This window comes from Salmo trutta, chromosome 16 (genome assembly GCF_901001165.1).
Source record: "Salmo trutta chromosome 16, fSalTru1.1, whole genome shotgun sequence".
Lineage (NCBI taxonomy): Eukaryota > Metazoa > Chordata > Actinopteri > Salmoniformes > Salmonidae > Salmo > Salmo trutta.
Window position 1 is genome coordinate 13,790,988 of NC_042972.1, and position 26,067 is coordinate 13,817,054.

General features: G+C 41.8%; 1 protein-coding gene across 2 annotated transcripts; it reads left to right on the forward strand.

Annotated features, from left to right (window-relative positions):
- Nucleotides 1–929: 929 nt before the first annotated feature.
- helz2a (helicase with zinc finger 2a) lies at nucleotides 930–25,369 on the forward strand. 2 transcript variants are annotated; one of them, XM_029693082.1, is made up of 20 exons: nucleotides 934–1,104; nucleotides 3,763–4,372; nucleotides 5,448–5,634; nucleotides 8,575–8,682; nucleotides 9,550–10,058; nucleotides 10,188–10,841; nucleotides 11,168–11,960; nucleotides 12,075–12,150; nucleotides 12,254–15,800; nucleotides 15,902–15,984; nucleotides 17,847–17,987; nucleotides 18,078–18,239; nucleotides 18,614–18,758; nucleotides 18,971–19,087; nucleotides 19,236–19,425; nucleotides 19,519–19,653; nucleotides 19,841–20,053; nucleotides 20,139–20,295; nucleotides 20,407–20,574; nucleotides 24,805–25,369. In XM_029693082.1, exons 2-20 carry the CDS (start codon nucleotides 3,783–3,785, stop codon nucleotides 24,951–24,953), a joined length of 8,124 nt encoding a protein of 2,707 aa, XP_029548942.1. In that variant the 5' UTR covers nucleotides 934–1,104; nucleotides 3,763–3,782; the 3' UTR covers nucleotides 24,954–25,369. The 2 variants fall into 2 exon arrangements, with proteins under 2 accessions (XP_029548943.1, XP_029548942.1); XM_029693083.1 differs by lacking the exons at nucleotides 18,078–18,239; nucleotides 18,614–18,758; nucleotides 18,971–19,087; ... (4 more) ...; nucleotides 20,407–20,574; nucleotides 24,805–25,369 and having other exon boundaries at nucleotides 930–1,104; nucleotides 15,902–16,012; nucleotides 17,847–17,930.
- The last annotated feature ends 698 nt before the right edge of the window (nucleotides 25,370–26,067 follow it).

Genomic DNA, 26,067 nt, shown 5'->3' on the forward strand with positions numbered 1-26,067 from the left:
TATGTAAGACGGTCCGTTATGTGGGCTCACTTTATTGTATTGTATTTGTCTATTTTGAGTAAATTACGTTTATTTACTCATATCTGCTGTCCTGCGCCTGACTCCTCTACACAAGCTACACACAGACCATATTACAGAGATGGAGAAAAAAAACACCTGTCTCCAGATTATATCTTCAAACTAAGGGCAACCATGGAATCCATGACAGGGAGAAGCATCCATCCATGATGTAAGATAGTCCAGCTCGCTACATTTTCAGATATTACACGTTTCTAATTTTGACAGAATGTAAATTTCATTTAAAGTTAAAGTGTACTGTTAGCTAGCTAACGTTAGCTGGCTGGCTCGCTAGCTAACGTAACGTGTATGATCAAAAGCAGTCAAGGCCGTTTTCTCAAAAGTGACGTTAACAAGTTTATCAGCTTCCAAAGCAGAATTACTTCCCCATTATTCCTCAAATGCAGTGTATGATATACCATTTTGTATCTCTGTGTCACTGCTTTTATCCAATGTAAAAAACACAATTTCAAACATTGCTACATAAGACCGAATCAAGGCGGTCGGTCACCAAATGTGGAAAAGGTCAAGGGGTGTGAATACTTTCTGAAGGCACCTGATACCACAATGTTATCATGCTGGCTTTATGGTTTAATAACTGTGCCTATTTTGCATGTCAGCAAAGTATGACCTCACAATACGTCACTGTTAGACCTTGGTGTGTGCATTCCTTCCTGATAAATGAAACCTGATTTCCCTGCAAAGCCATCCTCCAGCTGTGGTGGTCAGTTATCTCAACAGTTCATCAGTGTCCTACGGTTCTACACCCACCTCATAGTGAAACCTACAGTATGTTTTAGGTTTCATTTCAGCATAAAAACGAAACTGTAATGTTGTTGCTGTTACTAGGGAGGGACCTAGTGGTTGTTGACATAAATACTGCAGCACTTCCTGAAGTGTTTCTAATCCAATACAAGACAATATGATATTCAGCCAAGAAGTGTGTCGGAACTGTAGCGTAACATGAGCTTATGAATAACTTCACAGACTTTATTTCAAGAGGACAACACATCATAGCCATGGTACATTTCACATTTTCCTAAAGAGGCAAGTATATTTTTATATTCCTGTTGTTGTTCATTACGTTGATAGTGGAAAGGTAAGTGGTTCATACGCATGAAGTAATATAGACAGATGGCCTTAATGATGTCTCTAACATGGTTTTTAATACTTCATTGAGATTGCGCTGCATTCTTGTGTCATACCACATCCAGCTGTAGATGTTGTCAGACAGTATACAAATTAATCAATTGGCAGTTAATGTTACTATTTTCTTGCTCTCTTAGTGCGACTTACAGTATACCTACAGAGATTTGAATTGGATACCTCAGGAGTCACAGAATGTTTTTTAATGAGATAGGGGGATACCTAGTCAGTTGTACAACTGAATGCATTCAACTGAAATGTGTCTTCTGCATTTAACCCATCCCCTCTGAATCAGAGAGGTGCAGATGGCTGCCTTAATCAACATCCACAGTGCCAGAACAACAGATTTTACCTTGTCAGCTCGGGGATTCGATCCAGCAACCACCCAATGCACTAACCACACACCTGCAGTTCATAGCTAGAGACCAGTTAGTCTGTTGAATTGAGAATTGCTTTATAGGTATATTAATTAATAAAAAAATGTGTATATATATATATATATATATATATATATATATATATATATATTTCTTAATGCTATATTTTGCTATTTAGAGGATATTGTTTTGAAGAAACTTTTATTGAGATCATTTGATCATTTTGGTGACAGGTGCAAAGCAAGGTCCAAGTCAAGCAGAGTAAACTTACATATATTGCTGGTTACAGACAGTCTTATTTTACAGATACTATAACAATTAAAGGTGCAATATGCAGAAATCGCACCGCCATTTCTGGTTGCTAAAATTCTAATAGTTAGCCTAATTTCAGTTTATGTGACAAAACAGGCAATGTATAGTGTAGAGAATCATTCTACCATCTAAACCGCTGTGAAAAGTATTTTCAATAACCAAAAATATTGTATTTTCAGCTGTTTGAAGCTGGTGTACAACACCAAAAGTAAAAGACACTAAAACTAAAGAAAGGGAAGCATAGAAATAGTGCACAATAGAACAGATCTACCACTTTTTAGACTTGCTTTCAATGAGAATGACTTATCTATAAATAGCGCACATAGAACAGATCTACCGCTTCTTAGACTTGCACTTTGGCAAAGGTTCAAGGCTACAAAACATAGTTTTCTGTTTCCAAAACAAAAATTGGTTATGAACAGTGTGTACTAAGGTCAAAAGTTTAATCTATGAGAAAATTAGCAGAATGTCGGCCGAGTTTCAGCTTGCTCCATCTTATCCTACTTCCGGCCACTGGTGGTGAGTGGAAGCCCCCACCGTATGCTTCAGATCTTTACCCCTTCCACTGGTGGTGAGTGGAAGCCCCCACCGTATGCTTCAGATCTTTACCCCTTCCACTGGTGGTGAGTGGAAGCCCCCACCGTATGCTTCAGATCTTTACCCCTTCCACTGGTGGTGAGTGGAAGCCCCCACCGTATGCTTCAGATCTTTACCCCTTCCACTGGTGGTGAGTGGAAGCCCCCACCGTATGCTTCAGATCTTTACCCCTTCCACTGGTGGTGAGTGGAAGCCCCCACCGTATGCTTCAGATCTTTACCCCTTCCACTGGTGGTGAGTGGAAGCCCCCACCGTATGCTTCAGATCTTTACCCCTTCCACTGGTGGTGAGTGGAAGCCCCCACCGTATGCTTCAGATCTTTACCCCTTCCACTGGTGGTGAGTGGAAGCCCCCACCGTATGCTTCAGATCTTTACCCCTTCCACTGGTGGTGAGTGGAAGCCCCCACCGTATGCTTCAGATCTTTACCCCTTCCACTGGTGGTGAGTGGAAGCCCCCACCGTATGCTTCAGATCTTTACCCCTTCCACTGGTGGTGAGTGGAAGCCCCCCACCGTATGCTTCAGATCTTTACCCCTTCCACTGGTGGTGAGTGGAAGCCCCCACCGTATGCTTCAGATCTTTACCCCTTCCACTGGTGGTGAGTGGAAGCCCCCACCGTATGCTTCAGATCTTTACCCCTTCCACTGGTGGTGAGTGGAAGCCCCCACCGTATGCTTCAGATCTTTACCCCTTCCACTGGTGGTGAGTGGAAGCCCCCACCGTATGCTTCAGATCTTTACCCCTTCCACTGGTGGTGAGTGGAAGCCCCCACCGTATGCTTCAGATCTTTACCCCTTGTGACACATTTGAGTTTCCCCTTTTATCTGTTGGGAAACAGCTATGGAAACTCCTCCAACTTTATTTGCTATAATGTGCCTCTATGTAGGTAATATAAAGCTAAAGGCACTATTACCTTCTGTTTGCATGATAATTAAATGTACAGCTAGTGTTAGCCAAGTTAACTGGACCAGTATAAGGAATGTTGCTGGTTCACACTTCAAAGCAATTTTCTAAGAACTTTCACTATTTTTTGTATCACAATACTCAAATTGCTGGGATTAATTATTAATGTACTTATTACAAGAAAGGTTCAGACATAACTAAACTAACTAAACTAATCTAAACTAATCTCTTTAGTAAAAGTTTAGATATGCATGATATCAAGGACTGAAGTGTCACACAACCATTTGCCTCTATCAATAATTCATTAATGGACTAAATTAATATTGATCTATGTGCAAAAACCTGTCATGCTTTGTCTTTTAATTTTAGACAAAACCTGGGATCACGCTATGACGACTAAAGAGAGAATTCAGCGCCAGTTCCCTGGCAAGTTCATGGAGCTCTGCGAAACTTGCTTCCATCACAGTCCACGAAAGATCTCCTATAAGGGCAACAGCTCGAAGTGCAATTCCACACACAGGCACGTTTGGAAGGCAACTCTAGTTCTTTGTGACAACAAAAATACACTGTTGTATGAGGAAGTCAGGCCGCTGCCCTTCCTGCCCCACTTGAACAGCCGCTCATGGCTGTACTGTAAGTATGTTAAGAAAGGTGAGCAATGCTCTCATGGCGCCCATCGATGCTGGTTTGCACACAGTGTGGTAGAGATGACCGTGTGGAATGCTGAGAGCCAGGAGGGGTTTGTTCGGGCTGAGCTGCTTCCGGCTGTACAGCCGGTGGTGGCAGCAGCTTCTCTGTCTCAGACCCAGCACTATTGCAAAGCCTGCAATCTATGGTTGTCATCATGGGGAGGTTTCCAGAGCCACCTCAACACATTCAATCACATGAAAAGGACCAACGAGTATAACAATGAGACAACGACTGAGTGGAAGTATCGAGACCCACCTCAAACCAACCAAACCTACAAATTGTGTGAAAGGTACAGTACATTACACCCAGTCAGTATCACAAAACACATACACTGAGTATACCAAACATTAGGAACACCTCCCCACCTGCCCCCATTTGCACTCAGAACAGCCTCAATTCGTCGGGGAATGGACTCTATAAGGTGTCAAAAGCGTTCCACAGGGATGCTGGCCCATGTTGACTCCAGTGCTTCCCACAGTTTTGTAACCCTTATTTCTTGTTGTAGGTATTTAACCCTATCTCCACCGGAGGACTTGTGGGTTCAGCAGAACTTTTTTTAACATGGGTTATAACGGAAAAATATTGCTTGTGTTTTAATTTCTCCTGGACCAAGAGATACAGGCAAGCAGTCTCCTTCCCCCTCTCTCGACACTCGCAGGTGCTCCTATGAATACTATTGCTTTCAAAATAAAAGCCTCCAGGGTACAAAATAACAGTGCCTCAATACATTTAGGCAAAATAAAAGTCATAACAAAAGTAAGGCTGGAGTTACGTCAACATGGCTGGATGTCCTTTGGATGGTGGACCATTCTTGATACAGACAGGAAACTGTTAAGGGTGAAAAACCCAGCAGGGTTGCAGTTCTTGACACAAACCGGTGCACCTGGCACCTACTACCATACCCCGTTCAAAGGCACTTAAATATTTATCTTGCCCATTCACCGTCTGAATGGCACACATACACAATCTATCTCTCAATTGTTTCAAGGCTTAAACATCCTTCTTTAACCCCTTCATCTACACTGTTTGAAGCTGATTTAACAATAAGGGATAACTTTGACCTGGATTCACCTGGTCAGTCTATGTCATGGAAAGAGCAGGTATTCCTAATGTTTTGTATACTCAGTGCATATTCCACAGTAGGCCTATATAGCAAACAAATTAGTAAATAGATAGCACACTGAAAATCAGACAATGCTGTTTTTCAACACAATATACAGTATGTCTCCTCTGACTAGATCACAGCCCAGCATAACTGTGCCAGTGATAAAATAAGTCTGATCCTATTCTTCAGACACTTATAGTTGGATATCTAATGTGATTCATATTTCTAAAACATTAAATGTAATGTAATTTATCCATAGGAGGGCCTCTACATGTGAGCTTGGGAGCAACTGTGTTGATGCTCACTCAGCGGAAGAACTACAGGAGTGGCGCACAAGAGACAAGACTGATCGGAAGACAGTTATTGCTGCTGAAGAGCAGGGTTTACTTTCATACCAGGACAATCTACTGAGAGAGAACAGGGATAGATTTAACAAAGCTATTATTGTAAGGCCATTTCTATTAAATATATATATTTACACTACCGTTTAAAAGTTTGGGTCACTTAGAAATGTCCTTGTTTTTCAAAGAAAATTAAAATAAATTGTCCATTAAAATAACATCAAATTGATGAGAAATACAGTGTACACATTCGTAATGTTGTAAATGACTATTGTAGCTGGACTATTGTAGCTGATTTTTAATGGAATATATACATAGGCGCACAGAGGCCCATTATCAGCAACCATCACTCCTGTGTTCCGATGGCACGTTGTGTTAGCTAATCCAAGTTTATCATTTTAAAAGTCTAATTGATCATTAGAAAACCCTTTTGCAATTATGTTAGCACAGCTGAAAACCTGTGTGCTGATTAAAGAGGCAATAAAACTGGCCTTCTTTAGTCTAGTTGAGTATCTGGAGCATCAGCATTTGTGAGTTCGACTACCGGCTCAAAATGGCCAGAACTTTCTTCTGAAACTCATTAGTCTATTCTCGTTCTGAGAAATGAAGACTATTCCATGCGATAAATTGCCAAGAAATTGAAGATCTCGAACAACGCTATGTACTACACCCTTCACAGAACAGCGCAAACTGCCTCTAACCAGAATAGAAAGAGGAGTGGGAGGCCCCGGTGCACAACTGAGCAAGCGGACAAGTACATTAGAGTGTCTAGTTTGAGAAACAGATGCCTCACAAGTCCTCAACTGGCAGCTTCATTAAATTGTACCCGCAAAACACCAATCTCAACGTCAACAGTGAAGAGGCGACTCATGACATGCCATTGGAACACAGGAGTGATGGTTGCTGATAATGGACCTCTGTACGCCTATGTAGAAATTCCATTCAAAATCAGCCGTTTCCAGCTACAATAGTCATTTATAACATTAACAATGTCTACACTGTATTACTGATCAATTTTACGTTATTTTAATGGACAAAAAAGGTGCTTTTCTTTCAAAAACAAGGACATTTCAAATTGACTCCAAACCTTTGAACGGTAGTGTACATTGTTCTGATTATGATTTATGTGTATTTTATTTCTTTTTTTAATCGTTTTTTGTTCATCCGACACTGTGATTGGTTGATACAACGGGGTGACAACACATTCAAGTGGGGAAGGACACAGCTTTGGATTGAAGTCATGATTTTTTCCTTGCACAACTGAACAGCTGTGACACAAATCATAGGAAAGTTATTAGAATCTTATCAACCTACCACATTCAATAAATGATCTAGCTAATGTTGTCAATAGCTAACACAAAGATAGGCCTACTATTGGTTAGCCAGTTTTTTATATTAGTAAAATAATCATTAGCTATCTCAACAAGTTAGTCTACAAGTTGTCAAATCAGATCTAGCCTACTCACCAGCCAGCTAGCTAGATTCAGTTGTTGAGAGATGTGCATTTGCAAGCACTAATTAGCGTTAGCCACATTAGGTAATTTTTTGTGTGAAACATAGCTACTATGAACTAACTTTCTAGACTAGGTATAAAAATGGGCCAACCAAGGGTACGCATAGTCTCTGTTGGAAGAAAACCTTGTATCTCCAAACTTGAAATTGTTTTTGAAATTGGATAAAAATGAGCATACAAATTCGAAACTTCAGCCACTTTTTTGAATACATTTTCTTTGTCCTAGAAATGTGCAGGGTACATTGAGGAGAGGTACTGCTTTGTATCAACCAATCACAGTGTAGAACAGTCAAATAAAATACTGGGGGAGAGAAGGGTGTGTTTCATAGTTCTCATCCAATGTCTGTTCACTTGGGCATGGCCATTGAGTGAGCATAAGTTTACTTATTAAAACAATTCTCTCATTTAGAAGCTGAAATCACATTTCGTCTTCTCACAAATAGATTCATATTTAAACATTTAAATTGCACAACAATTCCATGTGAATCTGATAACTAGAATGTGGAGACTTTCCAAGATACAATTTATGTCGTCCTATCATCAGATATAATGTCCCAGACAACTGATCTGACATCATGTTCTTTAAGTACCAACGGACACTTTCTGGTTGAGAAAGTTGAGAGAGGAAAATATTGAGAGGGAAAGGGAAAGGTAAATATTGGTTGAGAACGGGAAATATTGTTCCATTCCCCAACCTTTTGATGTTACCATACTTTCTCCATGTTAACAAAGGGCTTTCCAAGAGTCCATTCTGTAGAGTGGAGAGAAAAGGGGGAAAGGTATATATGGGGGGTCATAAACCTCATCCAACAGGGCAAAGTCATGACATACCATACCATGTTTTTTTTTAAACTCATACAAAGGAAACAAGCACTCTTTACGCCCTGAACACACTTAAGAAGATAGAGGATAGAGATAGTTTTGTCGATGCTGAGAATGGAATGTATATATTTTTAAATAACATTCTTAGAACGTTCTTTGAACATTGCTAATGATTTCTTGTGGTTTTTATGGAAAGTTTTCTTAATGTTCTGAGAACATGACTAAATAGAACAATGAGGAAACCTGTAGAAAATGTTGTTCTGAAGTATTGAAATTCCCACAGAAGAGCGTTGTTTCTTAACATTCTCTGAATAATTTGAGAACATGACTTTTAATAGAACCATGAGGAAACGTTTTACACAACAACAACAACAAAATGTTCTACATATACTCACAATCAACTTTACAATTGACATGCTATAAGACATGCATCTTGTGTGCCTGTAAAATACAAATTGATGTCCTATCAGAGAATTTTTGTTAAAGTGGAACAACCGAGCCTCTAATGGCTGTGGATATGTAACCCAACACCCCGGAGTCATTCCAGGTCAACCGATTTGAAGCATTGAAGGGATTTGGCCTAACAGAAGTTGATTTTTAAGCAAATTACCTTGATACAATAATTACATCAACACTGTATGAAATATTACAAGCTTTTTAACACAAACTGAAACATTCTGTGCCATTGTGATTATACCTTCCATTTTCAGATGTCTGAGGCAGTGTCTGGTGTGAATATCAGCTGTGACAAGAACATGACGATTTCAGGTCAAAGAGAAAATGTGCCGCTGACATGGAAGTTCAGAATACAGTCGGAGGTAAGGCTAACATATCATTATTAACTTGTTGCACGTCAAAGAGTACTCCAAGCAAAGTGGCCACTTAGTGCTACAGTACAACAACAGTACACTGCAGTTATTCTGCAATTAGTGCGTCCAAAATACCACACTCGACTGCAGTTACTGCACTTTTACTGCATCTGGGTTTCTCAGTGTTGTCGTCGTCGTAGTTGCATTGCATCGCAAGAGATATAAATCCATCCTATTTCACAGAAATGACTGTATGCAATGTCCAGTCAGCAGAAAAAGGTTTACATGACTCGTCATATCGTTCTGTTCGGAACTCTGACCCAGTTGTCATGTCAACACAACTGTCAGTGCTGCTGTAAACCATGACAAAAGATACATGGCTAAATAATTATAGACACCATGGCTAGTCATGGTTCATGTACATAGTCAGTCAACAGATTTAATTTGAAAAGTGAACCCAGACCTTTCTCTGTCCAGTTTTAACTGACATTGTCCAACATCAACTGCACTAGCTAGCAAGCTTAGCTTGTCGCTAGCTTGATTAGCTAGCTAGCTTGATAAAACATGATAGCCAAAATGTTGCCTATTTGCCAATCTAACTCAATTGTACAGCCAGCATTTTGTCTATATTGGTGCTGTTACAATTATCAAATGTTTGGATAAACAAATAATTTATGATACCATGATGTGATGTATGACAAGATTGGATGTTGCATGTCATTTCCATTGCGTTTGAATTGCTTCGTGTAGCAGCAAAGTTGCTTGAGCTGATGTCACTTGCAACTTCCATCTGCAACAGAAATTGTGTCCAAATTGCTTAACTCACAATATTGTAGTAGTGGCACCTAATGAATTGTGTCCAATGCTTTTTTACAGAGACCACTTGCACATGTAGCATTACTGAAACAGGAACCTGGAGCCTCTTTCTCCCTGGATGAAAACAGTCCTGAGCCCTGCACTTACTCCACGGGTGAACCGTTCTGTAACTCAGACATGACCTATGACATCACCGTGTCCTTCAAGTCCAACAACCCGGGTCTTTACGAACAGTGGTTGGTGTTCGACTTTGACACAAGGCCAGTGCTTTTGCAGAAACTCAAAGTTAATGTTGGAAAAGAGCCTTCCATTCAGCTAGTGGCGCCACCAGAGGACGACATCCATCCATCTTTAAATCAAGAACGCTGGCATCAGGGGAACAGGGACATCATCCCATACATGGAGAAGACAGAGGCACAGGAAAAGCTGCTTAAGGAATACCAGCCTCAGATTTGTATGCGATATAAACCACATGACTGCAATATGCCCATAAATCACCAGAACTACAAAGAGAGGATGCACAGCTTCCTGTACACAGAGGAGCAGGCAGAAGATCAGGTGGTTTCAAGGTAATGAGAGCAATTATAGTATTTATTGAGTACTATATAGTGAAACAGCTACAATGGTAAATATACATGAGTTAAAATGGCAATCAACCTACCTACAGTAAATCTCTCCACATTCTATTACATTTTTAGACTCAACGTTCAAACAACCATCACTTTGTCGGTCACCCTAGAGGCCACTGTAGACGACCCTCAGTTTGGGATGAAGATAGCTCCTCTGGGGGAACTATTCTGTGCTGTCTCAGTTCCTTATAATCTCACCCCAGACATCCCAGAGGGTTTGATGCTGAGACGAAGCATCCAATCAGCTCTCATAGCACCAGTATCTTCAGATAATCAAAGTCACAAGGTCTACGAAGCCATCATCCTCAAAGACACCACAAGTAAGAATAAAATGCACTTGAAGCTGTCTGAAAGATGCTGCTCTGACCTGAAGCTCCAAAAAAATGAAACATGTGAAATGGAAGTCCAGTTCCAGCTGAATCGTCTGAAGTTTTGTGAGATGCACCAAGCCATAGATCTCCTTCCAGACACAGAGAGAGTGTTACCAGACTTCAGTAACTGCATTGTCCCTGTGAGCAAAACACAGCAAAATTACAACCTCAATGCAAAGCAGCAAGCAGCTATGGAATTTATCATTGGAGACACTGATGGAGGAGGAAGTGTCTCACCACTCCTCATTTATGGACCGTTTGGAACTGGGAAAACCCTTACTCTCGCTACGGCAGCTAAAGAGCTGGTACGGCAGCCTCACACCAGAGTACTGATCTGCACCCTTACAAACAGGTAGGAGACAGATGATTTGATGTAAATCGCTCTGGATAAGACCGAGTGCTAAATTACTCAAATAGAAATGTAATGTAATTATAATATTGGTTATTCAATGGGTTGAATATGCACTATGTGGCCTCCAAATGTTCAATATATTTATAATCATAACAAGTATATGTAACTAGAGCCTGTAATAGTACAGTAGAAGTTATGAAAAGTAATAGAATTTTGTATAGTTGGAACATGCTATCCTTATTAAAACCTGGTGAATTATTATTGTTGGTACAAAAGTGTATTGTAAGTGAAGCCATAGAAGAGATTACACTCGTTATTTTCTTCAGTTCTGCAGATTTGTATGTGAAGGGTCATTTCCATGAGTCTGTCAACTCTGGAGATCTTGAAATCAAACCTCTTAGAATAAAGGCAGAGGAATCATCGGTACAATCTACTGATGAGATCACCTTACAGTACTGTCATCGTTCCAAAAACGGACAATTCTTCTCCCTACCTGACAAAGATACAGTTGACTCCTGTAGGGTGGTCATAACAACTACTGCAATGGCAAGGCACTTACATGACCTGAAGCTTCCTGGCGGCTACTTCACCCACATCCTGATTGACGAAGCGTCCCAGATGCTTGAATGTGAAGCTCTGATGGCCCTTGGTCTGGCTGGGCCAGTAACTCGAGTGGTTCTAGCTGGAGATCACATGCAGATGGGACCAAAGCTCTTTTCAGTGGACGATGACCAACGCTCCAATCATACCTTGCTGAACCGTCTGTTCCACCACTATCAAGCCCAGGAGAGTAGTGCAGCTTTGAAAAGCAGAATCATTTTCAACGAGAACTATCGCTCCACCAAAGAGATAGTAGAATTTGTGTCCACTAACTTCTACGTTGGCAAGTCTGATGCCATCAAGGCTGTAGGTAATGTTCCTGCTCATCCGAACTGCCACCCCCTGAGGTTCCACCATGTCAGAGGAGAATCTCACTTGGACACCACATCCATGTCGTGGTTTAATCGTGAAGAGGTTGCATCCGTGGTTGAAGTAGTGCAAAATCTGCTCAGAGATTGGCCACCCGCATGGGGAAATCAGGATCAAAGCTCAATTTGTGTCCTGTCTGAAGGATGCCAGGTAAATTGTCCTTTGAACATACCACCATTTTTATAATGTATTTCTTGAGCAAATGATAAACTATCAACAATATTGTATTTAAGCTTTACATGTCATAATTTTATTGGTTGATAGGTTTCACTGATTAGGAAAGAGCTTCGGAAAAAAAGACATGGCCAAGTAACTGTGGAAAATATAGCCAATGTTCAAGGTATATTTTTGACTGTAATTTTGACTTTCATATAACCTTTTCCTTGAACATAATAATGGGTTGTATACTTTAAAAACATTGACATATTTTCATTTCTTAACAGGAAAACAGTTCAGGGCAATTGTATTGACAGCCGTTCAAACCCGTGACAGCCTCCTTTCCTCTGACTCACTTTGTCATGAGTTTTTCAACGATGCTCGCGTACTGAACACGGTCATGACTAGGGCTCAATCCCAGGTTGTTGTAGTTGGAGATGCTGCTGCTCTCTGCTACTTTGGGAAAAGCTCAAGGATATGGAAAGCCTACATAGACCACTGCATCAGCAAAAACAGTGCAGATCCACAAACCCTTACTGAAGATTACTTGAAACAAGAAGTAAGAGAGATTTCAAAATTTGTCAAAGGGGATGAGGAGGACAACAGTGATAGTGACTCGTCCATATCTGAGATACCCGACATAGATGACCCAATACTGAGGGAGCTTCTTGACGAGGGTAAAGATGTACGAGTCACTGTAACAGCTGACGGCCTGTTGGGTATCACCCAGGGGGAGCCAATTGTCAACCCAATAAATGGACTTGAGATGAACACAAGCCAAGACAGCTCCCCTTTGTACCTTCAGGCATTGATAAAGAGAGACCCGAGTATCTACAAACACTGTCACTTGAGTATGGAGAGGTTTGACGCAGGCTATGCCATACCTCTTGAAGAGCCCTCCCTCCGCATTTCTATCAAAGGTAGAAAGAATATTGGTCGTTCTTTTCCTGGAGATCAGGTTGTTGTGGAGATCTTGGACAATGAGTGTCATCCCCCAAATGGGAAAGTTCTAGATGTGGTGAAGGTTGAAAATGCCTCCATGGTGTTTGTCTGTACCATTGATAACTATGACAACCAGGTGATGACACCCATCAACAACTGCGTCTCCAAAATATACACCCCATTTTGGAGGGACAAGCCAAACTACATTGCCGTGCGAAAACTGGAGGATCTGAGAGTTGAAGAGTTTGTGAAGATAAATGAGGAATCCAAAAGAAACAATCTCTTTGTTGTCAAAGTCTTGAAGTGGCGAGAGCAATTTCGATACCCTTTAGGAGTTGTCGTAAAAGTCCTTCCCAAAGTGGCATCTTTAGATAGTGGACTAGAAGTATTGGACATAGAGTATCAACTGACAAGGGCCACTTCTGTTGAGAAAGACCATGAAATTCTCAAGGAACTGAACACAGATACGCAAAATCGAAAGCATTATCAAGAATTCATAACATTTACAATTGACCCAGCACATTCCAAGGATCTTGATGATGCCATCAGTGTAAGAGATGTAGGTCAACACTACGAGATTGGAGTTCACATTGCTGATGTTGCAAGCCTTGTGACCAAGGACAGCCTATTGGACAAAAATGCACAACAGAATGGAACTGCTTTTTATCCCCCTGGAAAGGAGCCTGTTTATATGTTCCCACTTTGTCTGAGCACCAAGTATTTCAGTCTACTCCCTGGATGTGAACGAAATGCCATATCATTGATGGTGAAAATTGACAAGAAAACAGACCGCATCAAGACAAGTAAGTTTAGCCTATCTAAAATAAAGTCTGATAGAAAGTTGTCATATGAGGAAGCTGAAAACATCATCCAAAACTCTGATGTTAATGACCAACGATATGACACTTTAGAGGGCTGCCTCGCCAAAGCATGTCACTTTTCTGAGGTTCACAGAAAGGACAGGAAACAGGAAGACTGGCACTATAAGTCCCCTGATGATGATGTAATCGTTGGTAGAAGACGGTCTCATAAGATGGTGGAAGAGCTCATGGTTATGTTTAACCACGCTGTCACTGAACTGTTGCTCAAAGATGCAAAGACAGTCAGCTGCACCCCAGTCAGATGCCAAGACAAGCCAAACACAGAGAAGCTTTGTCAACTAAAAGATAAATACAGTTCTCTGATTCCCCTGTCCATTCATTTCTGTCACTGCATTGATCAGATTGGTAACGTTGATGATAACCAGAGGAATGCGGTTTCTAAACCTTACCCAGGTGTGTCCAATCAGATGCTTGCAACGAGAACAGAGAATAAAGACCATCATGGTCAAGTTGTCCAGCCATCTGAGACATTCTCTCTATTAACATCCATTGTGAGGAGTCTTGAGTCAGCATTTCAAGACAAGGATATCCCTAGAATTGTGGACCTGATAGCAACTGATGACATTCATCCCCAGCTACTGCCTTTGATCATTGAACTCAGGAAGACGATCCATAGAGCATATGTTCTACGCTCTAACTCAACATACCTATCTAGAGTTGGCCACTATGACCTTCAGCTTGAAAGCTACACTTGGGCTTCCTCGCCCATTCGTCGGTACGTGGACGTTATTGTTCAGAGGCTCCTGCACTCAGTTCTTGAAAACAAAGCAGTCAGGTACACTTCTTTGGAAATTGACCAGTCCTGTCTGAGTTTTTCGAGAAAATCTGAAAAGCAAAAAATGTATGAGAGGAAAGCTCATTGCTTGAGTTTTGCATCGCAGCTGAACAATCAAAGTGCACAGAAGATAGCCTTTGTCATTGATGCCTCCCCAGCTGGAAACAGTTTAAGGGTGTATTTTCCGTTTAATCGATCCTCAATGCCAGAAGATATCCCTATCATGTATAGGGATCTGCAGTTGACAGACCAACCAGAGTTCAATGAACATAACAACCATGTGGTTCTGAAATGGAAGAGAAGAGTATACTCCTTCACAAATGAGAACATCCACGCTGAACTGCAACAACAGTCACCTCATCCATTTGTGACATCAGTGCCAACAGACTTGTGGAAAGGGATGCTGTCAGCTCTGAAGGAGGAGAACTTGGACATCGTGTTCCAATCCCTACAGACCATTAGCTCAAGTGTCAATGATAACCAACAGGTCTGCTCAGGTCTGCTCCAATATACACCAACGATGGCCAGAACCAATCCAAATCCAGGTCATTACATTGAATTGCCATTGAGGGTAAAGTCTGGTGAAACGCTGAAGGTGCAACTGGGCACTGACACACAGCGGGGATTATTAATACCTGTGGTTCAGATGCTGGTTGTACGTAACAAGTTTGAGATTTGCTTGGAGCACTCAAAAGACCCAACTCTGTGTTTCTCCAAGTATGCACTCCATTCATCGAAGAAAACATACACCACTTACCAGGAGTATCAGAAGATATGGAAACCATTGTGTGAGATGGAGTCAGCCTCCAACGCTGTAACAGAAAATGACAGCATTGTCCTTGAAGATGTGCCTTTGACATGGAAACAGATACAGAAGGAGAGTCAACTCGGTGGATTCTTCCAGTTGTCACTTGAGAAGATGAAACAGTGGGCCATTGAGTATGGTCTCAAACACAGCTTTCTGTGTATCCGCATGAGGTACCAAAATCGAGTGGATTTGTCAAACAATGGCACTGATGATGATCAGCATGTGGACCTCAGCAATATCCCATCTCTCATTTGGGTTGCTCATGGAATAACCACTGGGGTCACTGATGAGGATGAAGCTAAAAAACTCTCCTATGTCCAGATAGACTTCCGGATTAATCACATGTCCATTGCCAAGATTCCAGAGAGGGTCTTCGGGAAAGATACAAGATTCACAGTAGAATTAATTCCAAAGCTGTTACCTGATGTGTAAGTATTTTGACTATTTAATATTCAAATACAAATGTGTTTTGTAGTGTCGAAAGAAGATAAAATGTGAAATTAAATGAATGATTCTGTGTTATCTTCAGGCGTAAAGAGGCTGCCGTTGACAACCTCACTCAGGCTAACGAACTTGTGAAGAACATTTCTCTTGGCAAGAGGACAAACTCTGGTAGATACACCTACAGTGCCTTGCAAAAGTATTCATCCCCCTTGGCGTTTTTCCAATTTTGTTGTATTACAACCTGTAATTGAAATTGATTTTTATTTGGATTTCATGCAATGGACATATACAAAATAGTCCAAATTGGTGAAGTGAAATAAAAAATATAACTCGTTTAAAAAAATACAAAATAATAAACAACAGAAAAGTGGTGTAGTATGTAGTCACCCCCTTTGCTATGAAGCCCCTAAATAAGATCTGGTGCAACCAATTACCTTCCGAAGTCACATAATTTGTTCAATAAAGTCCACCTGTGTGCAATCTAAGTGTCACATGATCTGTCACATGATCTCAGTATATATACATATGTTCTGAAAGGCCCCAGAGTCTGCAACACTACTAAGCAAGGGGCACCACCAAGCAATCGGCACCATGAAGACCAAGGAGCTCTTCAAACAGGTCAGGAAGAAAGTTGTGGAGAAGTACAGATCAGGGTTGGGTTATAAAAAAATATCAGAAACTTTGAACATCCCGCGGAGTACCATTAAATCCATTATTAAAAAAGGGAAAGAATATGACACCGCAATAAACCTGCCAAGAGAGGGCCGCCCACCAAAACTCACGGACCAGGCAAGGAGGGCATTAATCAGAGAGGCAACAAAGAGACCAAAGATAGCCCTGAAGGAGCTGCAAAGCTCCACAGTGGAGATTGGAGTATCTGTCCATGAGACCACTTTAAGCCGTACACTCTACAGAGCTGGGCTTTATGGAAGAGTGGACCGAAAAAAGCCAATGCTTAAAGAAAAAAATAAGCAAACACATTTGGTGTTCGCCAAAAGGCATGTGGGGACTCCCCAAACATATGGAAGAAGGTACTCTGGTCAGATGAGACTAAAATGTAGCTTTTTGGCCATCAAGGAAAACGCTATGTCTGGTGCAAACCCAACACCTCTCATCACCCCGAGAATATCATCCCCACAGTGAAGCATGGTGGTGGCAGCATCATGCTGTGGGGATTTTTCATCGGCAGGGACTGGGAAACTGGTCAGAATTGAAGGAATGATGGATGGTGCTAAATACAGGGAAATTCGTGAGGGAAACCTGTTTCAGTCTTCCAGAGATTTGAGACTGGGACGGAGGTTCACCTTCCAGCAGAAAAATGACCCTAAGCATACTGCTAAAGCAACACTCGAGTGGTTTAAGGGGAAATATTTCAATGTCTTGGAATGGCCTAGTCAAGGCACAGACCTCAATCCAGTTGAGAATCTGTGGTATGACTTAAAGATTGCTGTACACCAGCGGAACCCATCCAACTTGAAAGAGCTGGAGCAGTTTTGCCTTGAAGAATGGGCAAAAATCCCAGTGGCTAGATGTGCCAAGCTTATAGAGACACCCCAAGAGACTTGCAGCTGTAATTGCTGCAAAAGTTGGCTCTATAAAGTATTGCCTTTGGGGGGGTGAATAGTTATGTACGCTCAAGTTTTCTGTTTTTTTGTCTTATTTTTTGTTTGTTTCTCAAGAAAAAATATTTTGCATCTTCAAAGTAGTATATGTTGTGTAAATCAAATGATACAAACCCCCCAAAAATCTATTTTTAATTCCAGGTTGTAAGGCAACAAAATAGGAAAAATGCCAAGGGGGTGAATACTTTCGCAAGCCACTGTAACACATTTTATTTCAGAACACAACACTAGACAAGCCACCATCTACAGTATACCAGTAAATTAGTTTTAAGCGCAAATTCACTCTCTGTTGAATTTTTACACATTTTAGTTTTAACTTTGACAAATAAATTCATGGTAAATTCATGTCTCATGTCTGTTGGTAATAAGTGAGGTTGTGAGGACGTTATGTGGTAATGTTTTACACAGCACCTGTAACTAAAGAGCTGAGACCTGCCAGGTTTGAGATCAAAGTTCATTCCTCCAAGTTTCCTGATCTGAATATCAGTCAAACCAGAGCAATTAAAGAGGCCCTCGACAACCGATTCACTCTCATTCAGGGGCCACCAGGTAAGCACTTTGATGTTTTACAAAGCCTATATTACCTTTCTCCTCATGCAGTTCAGTTAGAATCTTAATACATTCTAATCCTTTTCTTAGGCACTGGGAAGACGGTGGTTGGAGTCCACCTTGTTTATTGGTTCTTTCTGCAAAACCAAAAAGACCCAAACCACCTAAGGCCTAAAGCTGCTGGTGGGTCTTCAAAGAGGAGGTGCATTCTATATTGCGGACCCTCTAATAAATCGGTGGACGTTGTAGCTGGTAAGAATCCCCCCCCCCCCCCTTCTCCTTATCCTTAAATGATGTTAGGTATGCCTGCCTGCTATTTCAATGTGGGCCTGTGTCGCTCTCTTTTTGTGAGGTCTCATTGAGTCAGATACATCTGCAGTCAGATTACCATACCACTGTCACAGCACCAGTACTTAACTTTAGCAGGTGCTTACTGGAACTGACTACCGGCACCTCAAAATGTTTTGAGTTCCTGTACCTCCTATAGAATATTAGCTCAGAAGTATTGAGGAGTTCCTGCACCTAAATATAAACAGTACCGACACCCAAAATGAGTAGCGGCATCTATTTCAGTATAAGTCAAGCACTGCATAGCACTAAAACTTGTCTCATCATATTTGTCAAAGGTCAACTTCTGAAACTCCGGAAGGTGTTGAGGCCACTTCGTGTTTACAGTGAGCAGATGGAGATGTTGGAGTTTCCCTACCCTGGCAGCAACCTGAAGCTGTCACGCAGGTCAATCAGGGAAGAGAGACCCAAGAGAGAGCTCAGGTCAGCTAACTTTTATCTAAGTGCAGAGAAAGAACCGTCAGTGTTTATTTTGGTTGTGCCAAGGAAATCAGGACTATAATGACATTTGAGGCTTTATATTGGCATCGCACAACTATTTGTTTTATCACTGATCATTACGTGGAATAAACAATTATGACTTGATGTCTGCATATGCATGTGTAAAGTATGGTTTGCTTTTTTATTGTTTTCAGTTCCATCACATTGCATCATCTTATTCGGATGACTGCGAACCCATTCTCCAATGAAATTATTCATTTTGATGCAAGAATTCAAAGGGGAGAGGATCTCACAGACAAGGAGATTGAGAGGTAACTTACTTTCATGTAAATAATTAACCACATAGTATTCTATTTGAAGAGAAAACGTTTACCTAATTCATGTATAATTATGAAATACTTTTAATGATTTTTCTATCAATTTGGTGTCTTATTTTCCCATATACCTTTTAACTTTAAGCTACAAAGTCCTCCTAAGTCATGCTCGGAATCATGAGTTGATGAGGCATGATGTCATTCTCTGCACTTGTACTGCGGCGTCAAATCCCAACTTCTACAAGCTGGATTTGAAACAGATTATCATTGATGAGTGTGCCATGGCAACTGAGCCTGAAGCCTTCATCCCCCTTGTGACCCATAAACCTGAACAGGTAATTGATAATCAATTGCTAATTCGTTTCTCAATTTGCAAGCAGGGAAAGGTTATATATAACCTATTTTATGATTATGTATTCTCCTTTCAGATTGTTTTACTCGGCGATCACAAGCAATTGCAGCCCATCACGCACAGTGATCTTTCAGCAAGGTTGGGCATGAGGAAATCTCTGTTTGAGCGTTACATGGAAAAGGCGTTGATGCTTGATACGCAGTACAGAATGGTATGAAGCATGGATTGGTTTGGGAAATATTTCCATGTTCTATTGTAGAAGTTGTGTGGTTTGATTCTTCTCTAACATTCCACATCTGATTAGAAACTTGCACGAACATTCTCTATTGTCTTTGTTATCATTTGCATTTTGTTCATATAGAACTAGGGAAGCACTCACTGCAATTTTGTCTTTTCAGCATAAGCGCATTTGTGAGTTTCCTTCAAAGGAGTTCTACAACGGTATTCTCAAGACTGGAGCAACTCCGAAAGACAGTGTCCTGCTCGCTCAGTCTCATCATCTGACGCCCATCCTTTTTGGACACGTTTACGGAAAAGAGATCAGTCTTGTGGTCTCCACCGAACGGGGGAATGAGAACTCAAAGGCCAACTCGGCAGAGGCTGAGGAATCGGTGAGCAGCCACCACCAAGCAATGTTTGGAAACACTGTCAATGCATAATTCTGTTGTGACACATAAACATTTTGTTTTTTGTCAGGTTCGCATCGCCTCTCTGTTGATCAAACATGCTGGGGTGGCGGCTAGCGACATAGCTATTCTGACGCCATACAATGCCCAGGTAGCCAAGGTAAACGAAACCCTGTTAATGAAGCATATCCAGAACGTCAACGTGAATACCATCACAAAGAGTCAAGGTACAGTTATTTTGTCCATGAGGCACAAAGTTACAGTATATAAAAAATACAATATATAGAAAGGGAAGGAAAACTGAACTCCAGCTGAGTGTTTATACTTTTTTTCTACAGGAAGTGAATGGCGTTATGTCATCTTGTCTACTGTGCGCTCTTGTCCCAAGTCGGAAATTGACACAGAGCCAACCAAAGCATGGCTCACCAAGAAGCTTGGTTTTGTCATGGACCCAAACCAAGTCAATGTGGGCATCACTCGGGCTCAGGAGGGACTGTGCATTATTGGTAAGAAACTGTTCCAGGTGGTATTATATGGCCAATGTCTCTCTGCTCACCTTGTTGACTCATATCAGGCACCTCTGTAGCACACAAAGAGACAATATCCCAGACAGATTTAGCTTAGTCGTGCACTAAAAAGCATTTTAATGAATAAACTCTTTTGAACATGCTATTCGGTCCATGACTAGCTTTGATCTGTTGCCAGGAAACCGGCCCTTAGAGTCTAAATTAAGGAAATAGTGTGCACTGAAAATGTTAAATGTGCAACCAGAGCATGTTAAATGTGCAACCAGAGCATGTTAAATGTGCAACCAGAGCATGTTAAATGTGCAACCAGAGAGAAAAAACTTTACTCCACACACAGAGACTCGTGCAAAGCTCTCCCTCGCCCTCCATTTGGCAAATCTGACCATAATTCGATGCTCCCGAGTCCTGCTTACAAGGAAAAATTTAAACAGGAAGCACCAGTGACTCGGTCTATAAAAAAGTGGTCAGATGAAGCAGATGCTAAACTACAAGACTGCTTTGCTATCACAGACTGGAACATGTTCTGGGATTCTTCCGACGGTATTGAGGAGAATACCACATCAGGCACTGGCTTCATCAATAAGTGCATCGATGACGTTGTCCCTACAGTGACTGTACGTACATACCCCAACCATACCCCAGCCATGGATTACAGGCAACATTCACACTGAGCTAAAGGGTAGAGCTTCCGCTTTCAAGGAGCGGGACTCTAATCCGGAAGCTTATAAGAAGTCCTGCTATGCCCTCCGACAAACCATCAAACAGGCAAAACGTCAATACAGGACTAAAACGCCGGAGCAGAAGGCAGACGTTTTAGGTGCCCCCAACCGATTGTGTTTTTTTGTTTGTTTATGTGCGTTGTTTGTAACTTATTTCTTTACTCATTTTGTACATAATGTTGCTCCTACCGTCTCTTATGACCTAAAATAACTTCTAGACATCAGGACTGCAATTACTAACCACGGACTAGCAGAATCCTTTTTCTTCTTTCACAACTGTGACGAGTCAGAGGCAGAGGATATACAGCTCCGAGTCCTGTGATCTGCGTGAAGAGGAGGTGGAGAAAGATAGACCAGAGAGCGGGCTGCCTGCTGAGAATTTGAAGGCGATCGTATAAACCCCCACTTCCCTCAATTCTGCTAGCAAATGTGAAATCTATGGAAAATAAAATCGCAGAGTTACACGGAAGATTAAACTACCAACAAGACATTAAAAACTGGAACATCTTATGCTTCACGGAGTCGTGGCTGAAAGACGACAACATCAACATACAGCTGGCTGGTTATACGATGTACCGGCAGGATAGATCAGCGGCGTCTGGTAAGACAAGGAGTGGCAGTCTATGTATTATTGTAAACATCTGGTGCACGATATCTAAGGAAGTCTCAAGCTATTGCTCGCCTGAGGTAGAGTTTCTTGTGATAAGCTGTAGACCACACTATCTACCGAGAGAGTTTTCATCAGTATTCTTTGTAGCTGTTTACGTACCACCACAGTCAGAGGCTGGCACTAAGATAGCATTGAATGAGCTGTATTCCGCCATAAGAAACTGCTCACCCAGAGGCGGTGCTCCTACTAGCCGGGGACTTTAATGCAGGGAAACTTAAATCTGTTTAACCAAATTTCTATCAGCATGTTAAATGTTCAACCAGAGGGAAAACAACTCTGGACCACCTATACTCTGCACACAGAGAAGCGTATAAAGCTCTCCCTCGCCCTCCATTTGGCAAATCTGACCATAATTCCATCCTCCTGATTCCTGCTTACAAGCAAAAAGCAAAGCAGTGACTAGATCAATAAAAAAGTGGTCAGATGAAGCAGATGCTAAGCTACCGAAATGTTCTGCTAGCACAGACTAAAATATGTTCTGGGATTCCTCCAATGGCATGGAGGAGTACGCCACATCTGTCATTGGCATCATCAATAAGTGCATCGAGGACGTCGTCCCCACAGTGACCGTACGTGCATACCCCAACCAGAAGCCATGGATTACTGGCAGCATCCGCACTGAGCTAAAGGCTAGAACTGCAGCTTTCAAGGAGCGGGACTCTAACCCAGAAGCTTATAAGAAATCCTGATATGCCCTCCGATGAACCATCAAACAGGGAAAGCATCAATACAGGACTAAGATCGAGTCGTACTACACCGGCTCTGATGCTTGTCGGATGTGGTAGGGCTTGCAAACCATTACAGACTACAAATGGAAGCACAGCCGAGAGCTGCCCAGTGACATGAGCCTACCAGACAAGTTAAACTACTTCTATGCTCGCTTCGTGGCAAATAACACTGAAACATGCATGAGAGCACCAGCTGTACTGGAAGACTGTGTGATCACGCTCTCCGAAGCCGATGTGAGTAAGACCTATAGACAGGTCAACATTCACAAGGCCGCAGGGCTAGACAGATTACCAGGACGTGTACTGCGAGCATGCACTGACCAACTAGCAAGTGTCTTCACTGACATTTTCAACCTCTCCCTGTTTGAGTCTGTAATATCAACATGTTTTAAGTAGACCACCATAGTGCCTGTGCCCCAGAACACTAAGGTAACCTGCCTAAATGACAACCGACCTGTAGCACTCACGTCTGTAGCCATGAAGTGCTTTGAAAGGCTGGTCATTGCTCACATCAACATCATCATCCCAGAAACCCTAGACCCACTCCAATTTGCATACCACCCCAACAGATCCACAGATGATGCAGTCTCTATTGCACTCCACACTGCCCTTTTCCCACCTGGACAAAAGGAACACCTATGTAAGAATGCTATTCATTGACTACAGCTCAGCGTTCAACACCATAGTGCCCTCAAAACTCATTAATACGCTAAGGTCCCTGGGACTAAACACCTCCCTCTGCAACTGAATCCTGGACTTCCTGACGGAACGCCCCCCAATTGGTAAGGGTAGGTAACAACACATCCAACATGCTGATCCTCAACACAGGGGCCCTTCAGGGGTGCGTGCTCAGTCCCCTCCTATACTCCCTTTTCACTCATGACTGCACGACTCCAACACCATCATTAAATTTGCCGATGACACAACAGTGGTAGGCCTGATCACCGACAACAATGAGACAGCCTATAGGGAGGAGGTCAGAGACCTGGCCGTGTGGTGCCAGGACCACAACCTCTCCCTCAACGTGATCAAGACAAAGGAGATGATTGTGGCCTACAGGAAAAAGGAGGACCAAGCACACCCCCATTCTCATCGACGGGGCTGTAGTGGAGCAGGTTGAGAGCTTCAAGTTCCTTGGTGTCCACATCACCAACAAACGACATGGTCCAAGCACACCAAGACAGTCGGGAAGTGGGCACGACAAAACCTATTCCCCCTCAGGACACTGAAAAGATTTGTCATGGGTCCTCAGATCCTTAAAAGTTTCTACAGCTGCACCATCGAGAGCATCCTGACTGGTTGCATCACTGCCTGGTATGGCAACTGCTCGACCGCAAGGCAATACAGAGGGTAGTGCGAACGGCCCAGTACATCACCGGGGCCAAGCTCTCTGCCATCCAGGACCTCTATACCAGGCGGCGTCAGAGGAAGGCCCTAAAAATGGTCAAAGACTCCAGCCACCCTAGTCATAGACTGTTCTCTCTGCTACCGCACGGCAAGCGGTACCGGAGCGCCAAGTCTAGGTCCAAGAGGCTTCTAAACAGCTTCTACCCCCAAGCCATAAGACTCCTGAACATCTAGTCAAATGGTTACCCAGACTATTTGCATTGCCCCCCCATTCTGTTATTATCTTTGCATTGTCACTTTAATAACTCTACCTACATGTACATATTACCTCAATTACCTCAACTAACCGGTGCCCCCGCACATTGACTCTGTACCGGTACCCCCTGTATATAGCCTCGCTATTGTTATTTTATTGATGCTCTTTAATTATTTGCTACTTTTATCTCTTTTGGGGGGGGGGTATTTTCTTAAAACTGCATTGTTGGTTAAGGGCTTGTAAGTAAGCATTTCACTGTAAGGTCTACACCTGTTGTATTCGGCGCATGTGACAAATAAAATTGGATTTGAAGTGAATTAACAATCCTCCCATGTCTATTGTTAGATTCTCATTCTGTTACATTGTTTTGTACACTTGAATTAAGAAGACCGTAGAACGGGTCTTTTATTTTCTAATTCCTCATTCCTTACTGGCAGTGGCGTTAACATGCAAATTGGCGGTTTAAATTTGCTCTTTGTTTCCTTTTAGGAAACCAAGAGTTGCTGAGGTGCAGTTCACTGTGGAAGAGGCTGTTGGTTCATTACCAGCAATGTGGCTGTGTGGTGGATCCTGCTAAAGACATTCAAGTTCAAAACCCACACGTCAAAACCAAATCAAAGTTTCAAAACAGAAAATGAAAATGCTAGAGATTCTGCAGTACCCAAAATTGACTGCTGGGGATAATTTAGAAAATTGAGATATGCATTGCTATGGCACCGCTTGAAATCTTGATCTTTAACGCTTCTGAGAAAGTGAAGACTTTTGCACTACTGACGAGAGCTAATTCATTTTTTACAAATGAACATAATATGGACTGTTCTACAATGTTATTGTAATGATATTTCAGAACTATGTATAAAAGAAAAGCAACAGTCATTGCACTGGTAATACAAGATATTTAATATATATTTCTACATGTTTGTTGCTAACCTTGACATTTTACACATGCTTTTTAAGTGTCAGACGTGCTTTATACTCAGTCAGATGTTTTGTATGTTTTATAATGATTGTGAAATGTTTTAATCATTGTATATTAAACTAGCCATACTATGTATTTACTGTATATGTCACTTCATTATTTACTACTAGAGGGAGCTAAGACCTCAATTTGTGTTTTGACCATCAGCACACTATATTTTCACCATATCACCCTGACCCATTATTCATAAGTATACTGCATGTGTGGATGGGAGTAAATGGGAGTTAAACTGTAACCTCACTGACGCTCAATTTGATAGAGGCCATGATTCAACTACAGTGATGTAGATCTTGTAGGGATAGTTGGAGATTTATATTACATATATAATACATTCCTCTATCACACATTTGATTTGTAGTAGTTAAAGTCAAGCCATGATTCATTTAATAATACACAGAAAGTAATACCTTTTATTGCAATACTAATTAGCAACACCATATACTGTCTGGGTCAACCAACAAGAGCCAAGGCAAGTAGAAAATCATGTCCCATTTATTATCTGTTAACTATCCCTTTAAGACTGTAGGCTACTTGTATGTGAAAGTATAAGTGTTCTGTTAAGAGGTCTGAAGATTTTTGGCACAGGTGGTAGTGCACTCCCCTTGGCTGTTTCCAGCCCCACTCTGGCTGTTCCCAGCCCCCCTCTGGCTGTTCCTCTACACTCTTAGAAAAAAAGGTGCTATCGAGAACCTTAAAGAGTTCTCCGGCTGTCCCCATTAGGAGAACCCTTTGAAAAAGCCTTTTTGGTTGCAGGTAGAACCCTTTCTACAGAG

Coding starts and splice junctions, on each gene's coding strand:
- helz2a (XM_029693082.1), top strand. CDS start 3,783: ATGACGACTAAAGAGAGAATTCAGCGCCAGTTCCCTGGCAAGTTCATG. Junction 11,961..12,074: donor TCCTGTCTGAAGGATGCCAG/GTAAATTGTCCT, acceptor ATTGGTTGATAG/GTTTCACTGATTAGGAAAGA. Junction 12,151..12,253: donor AAATATAGCCAATGTTCAAG/GTATATTTTTGA, acceptor ATTTCTTAACAG/GAAAACAGTTCAGGGCAATT.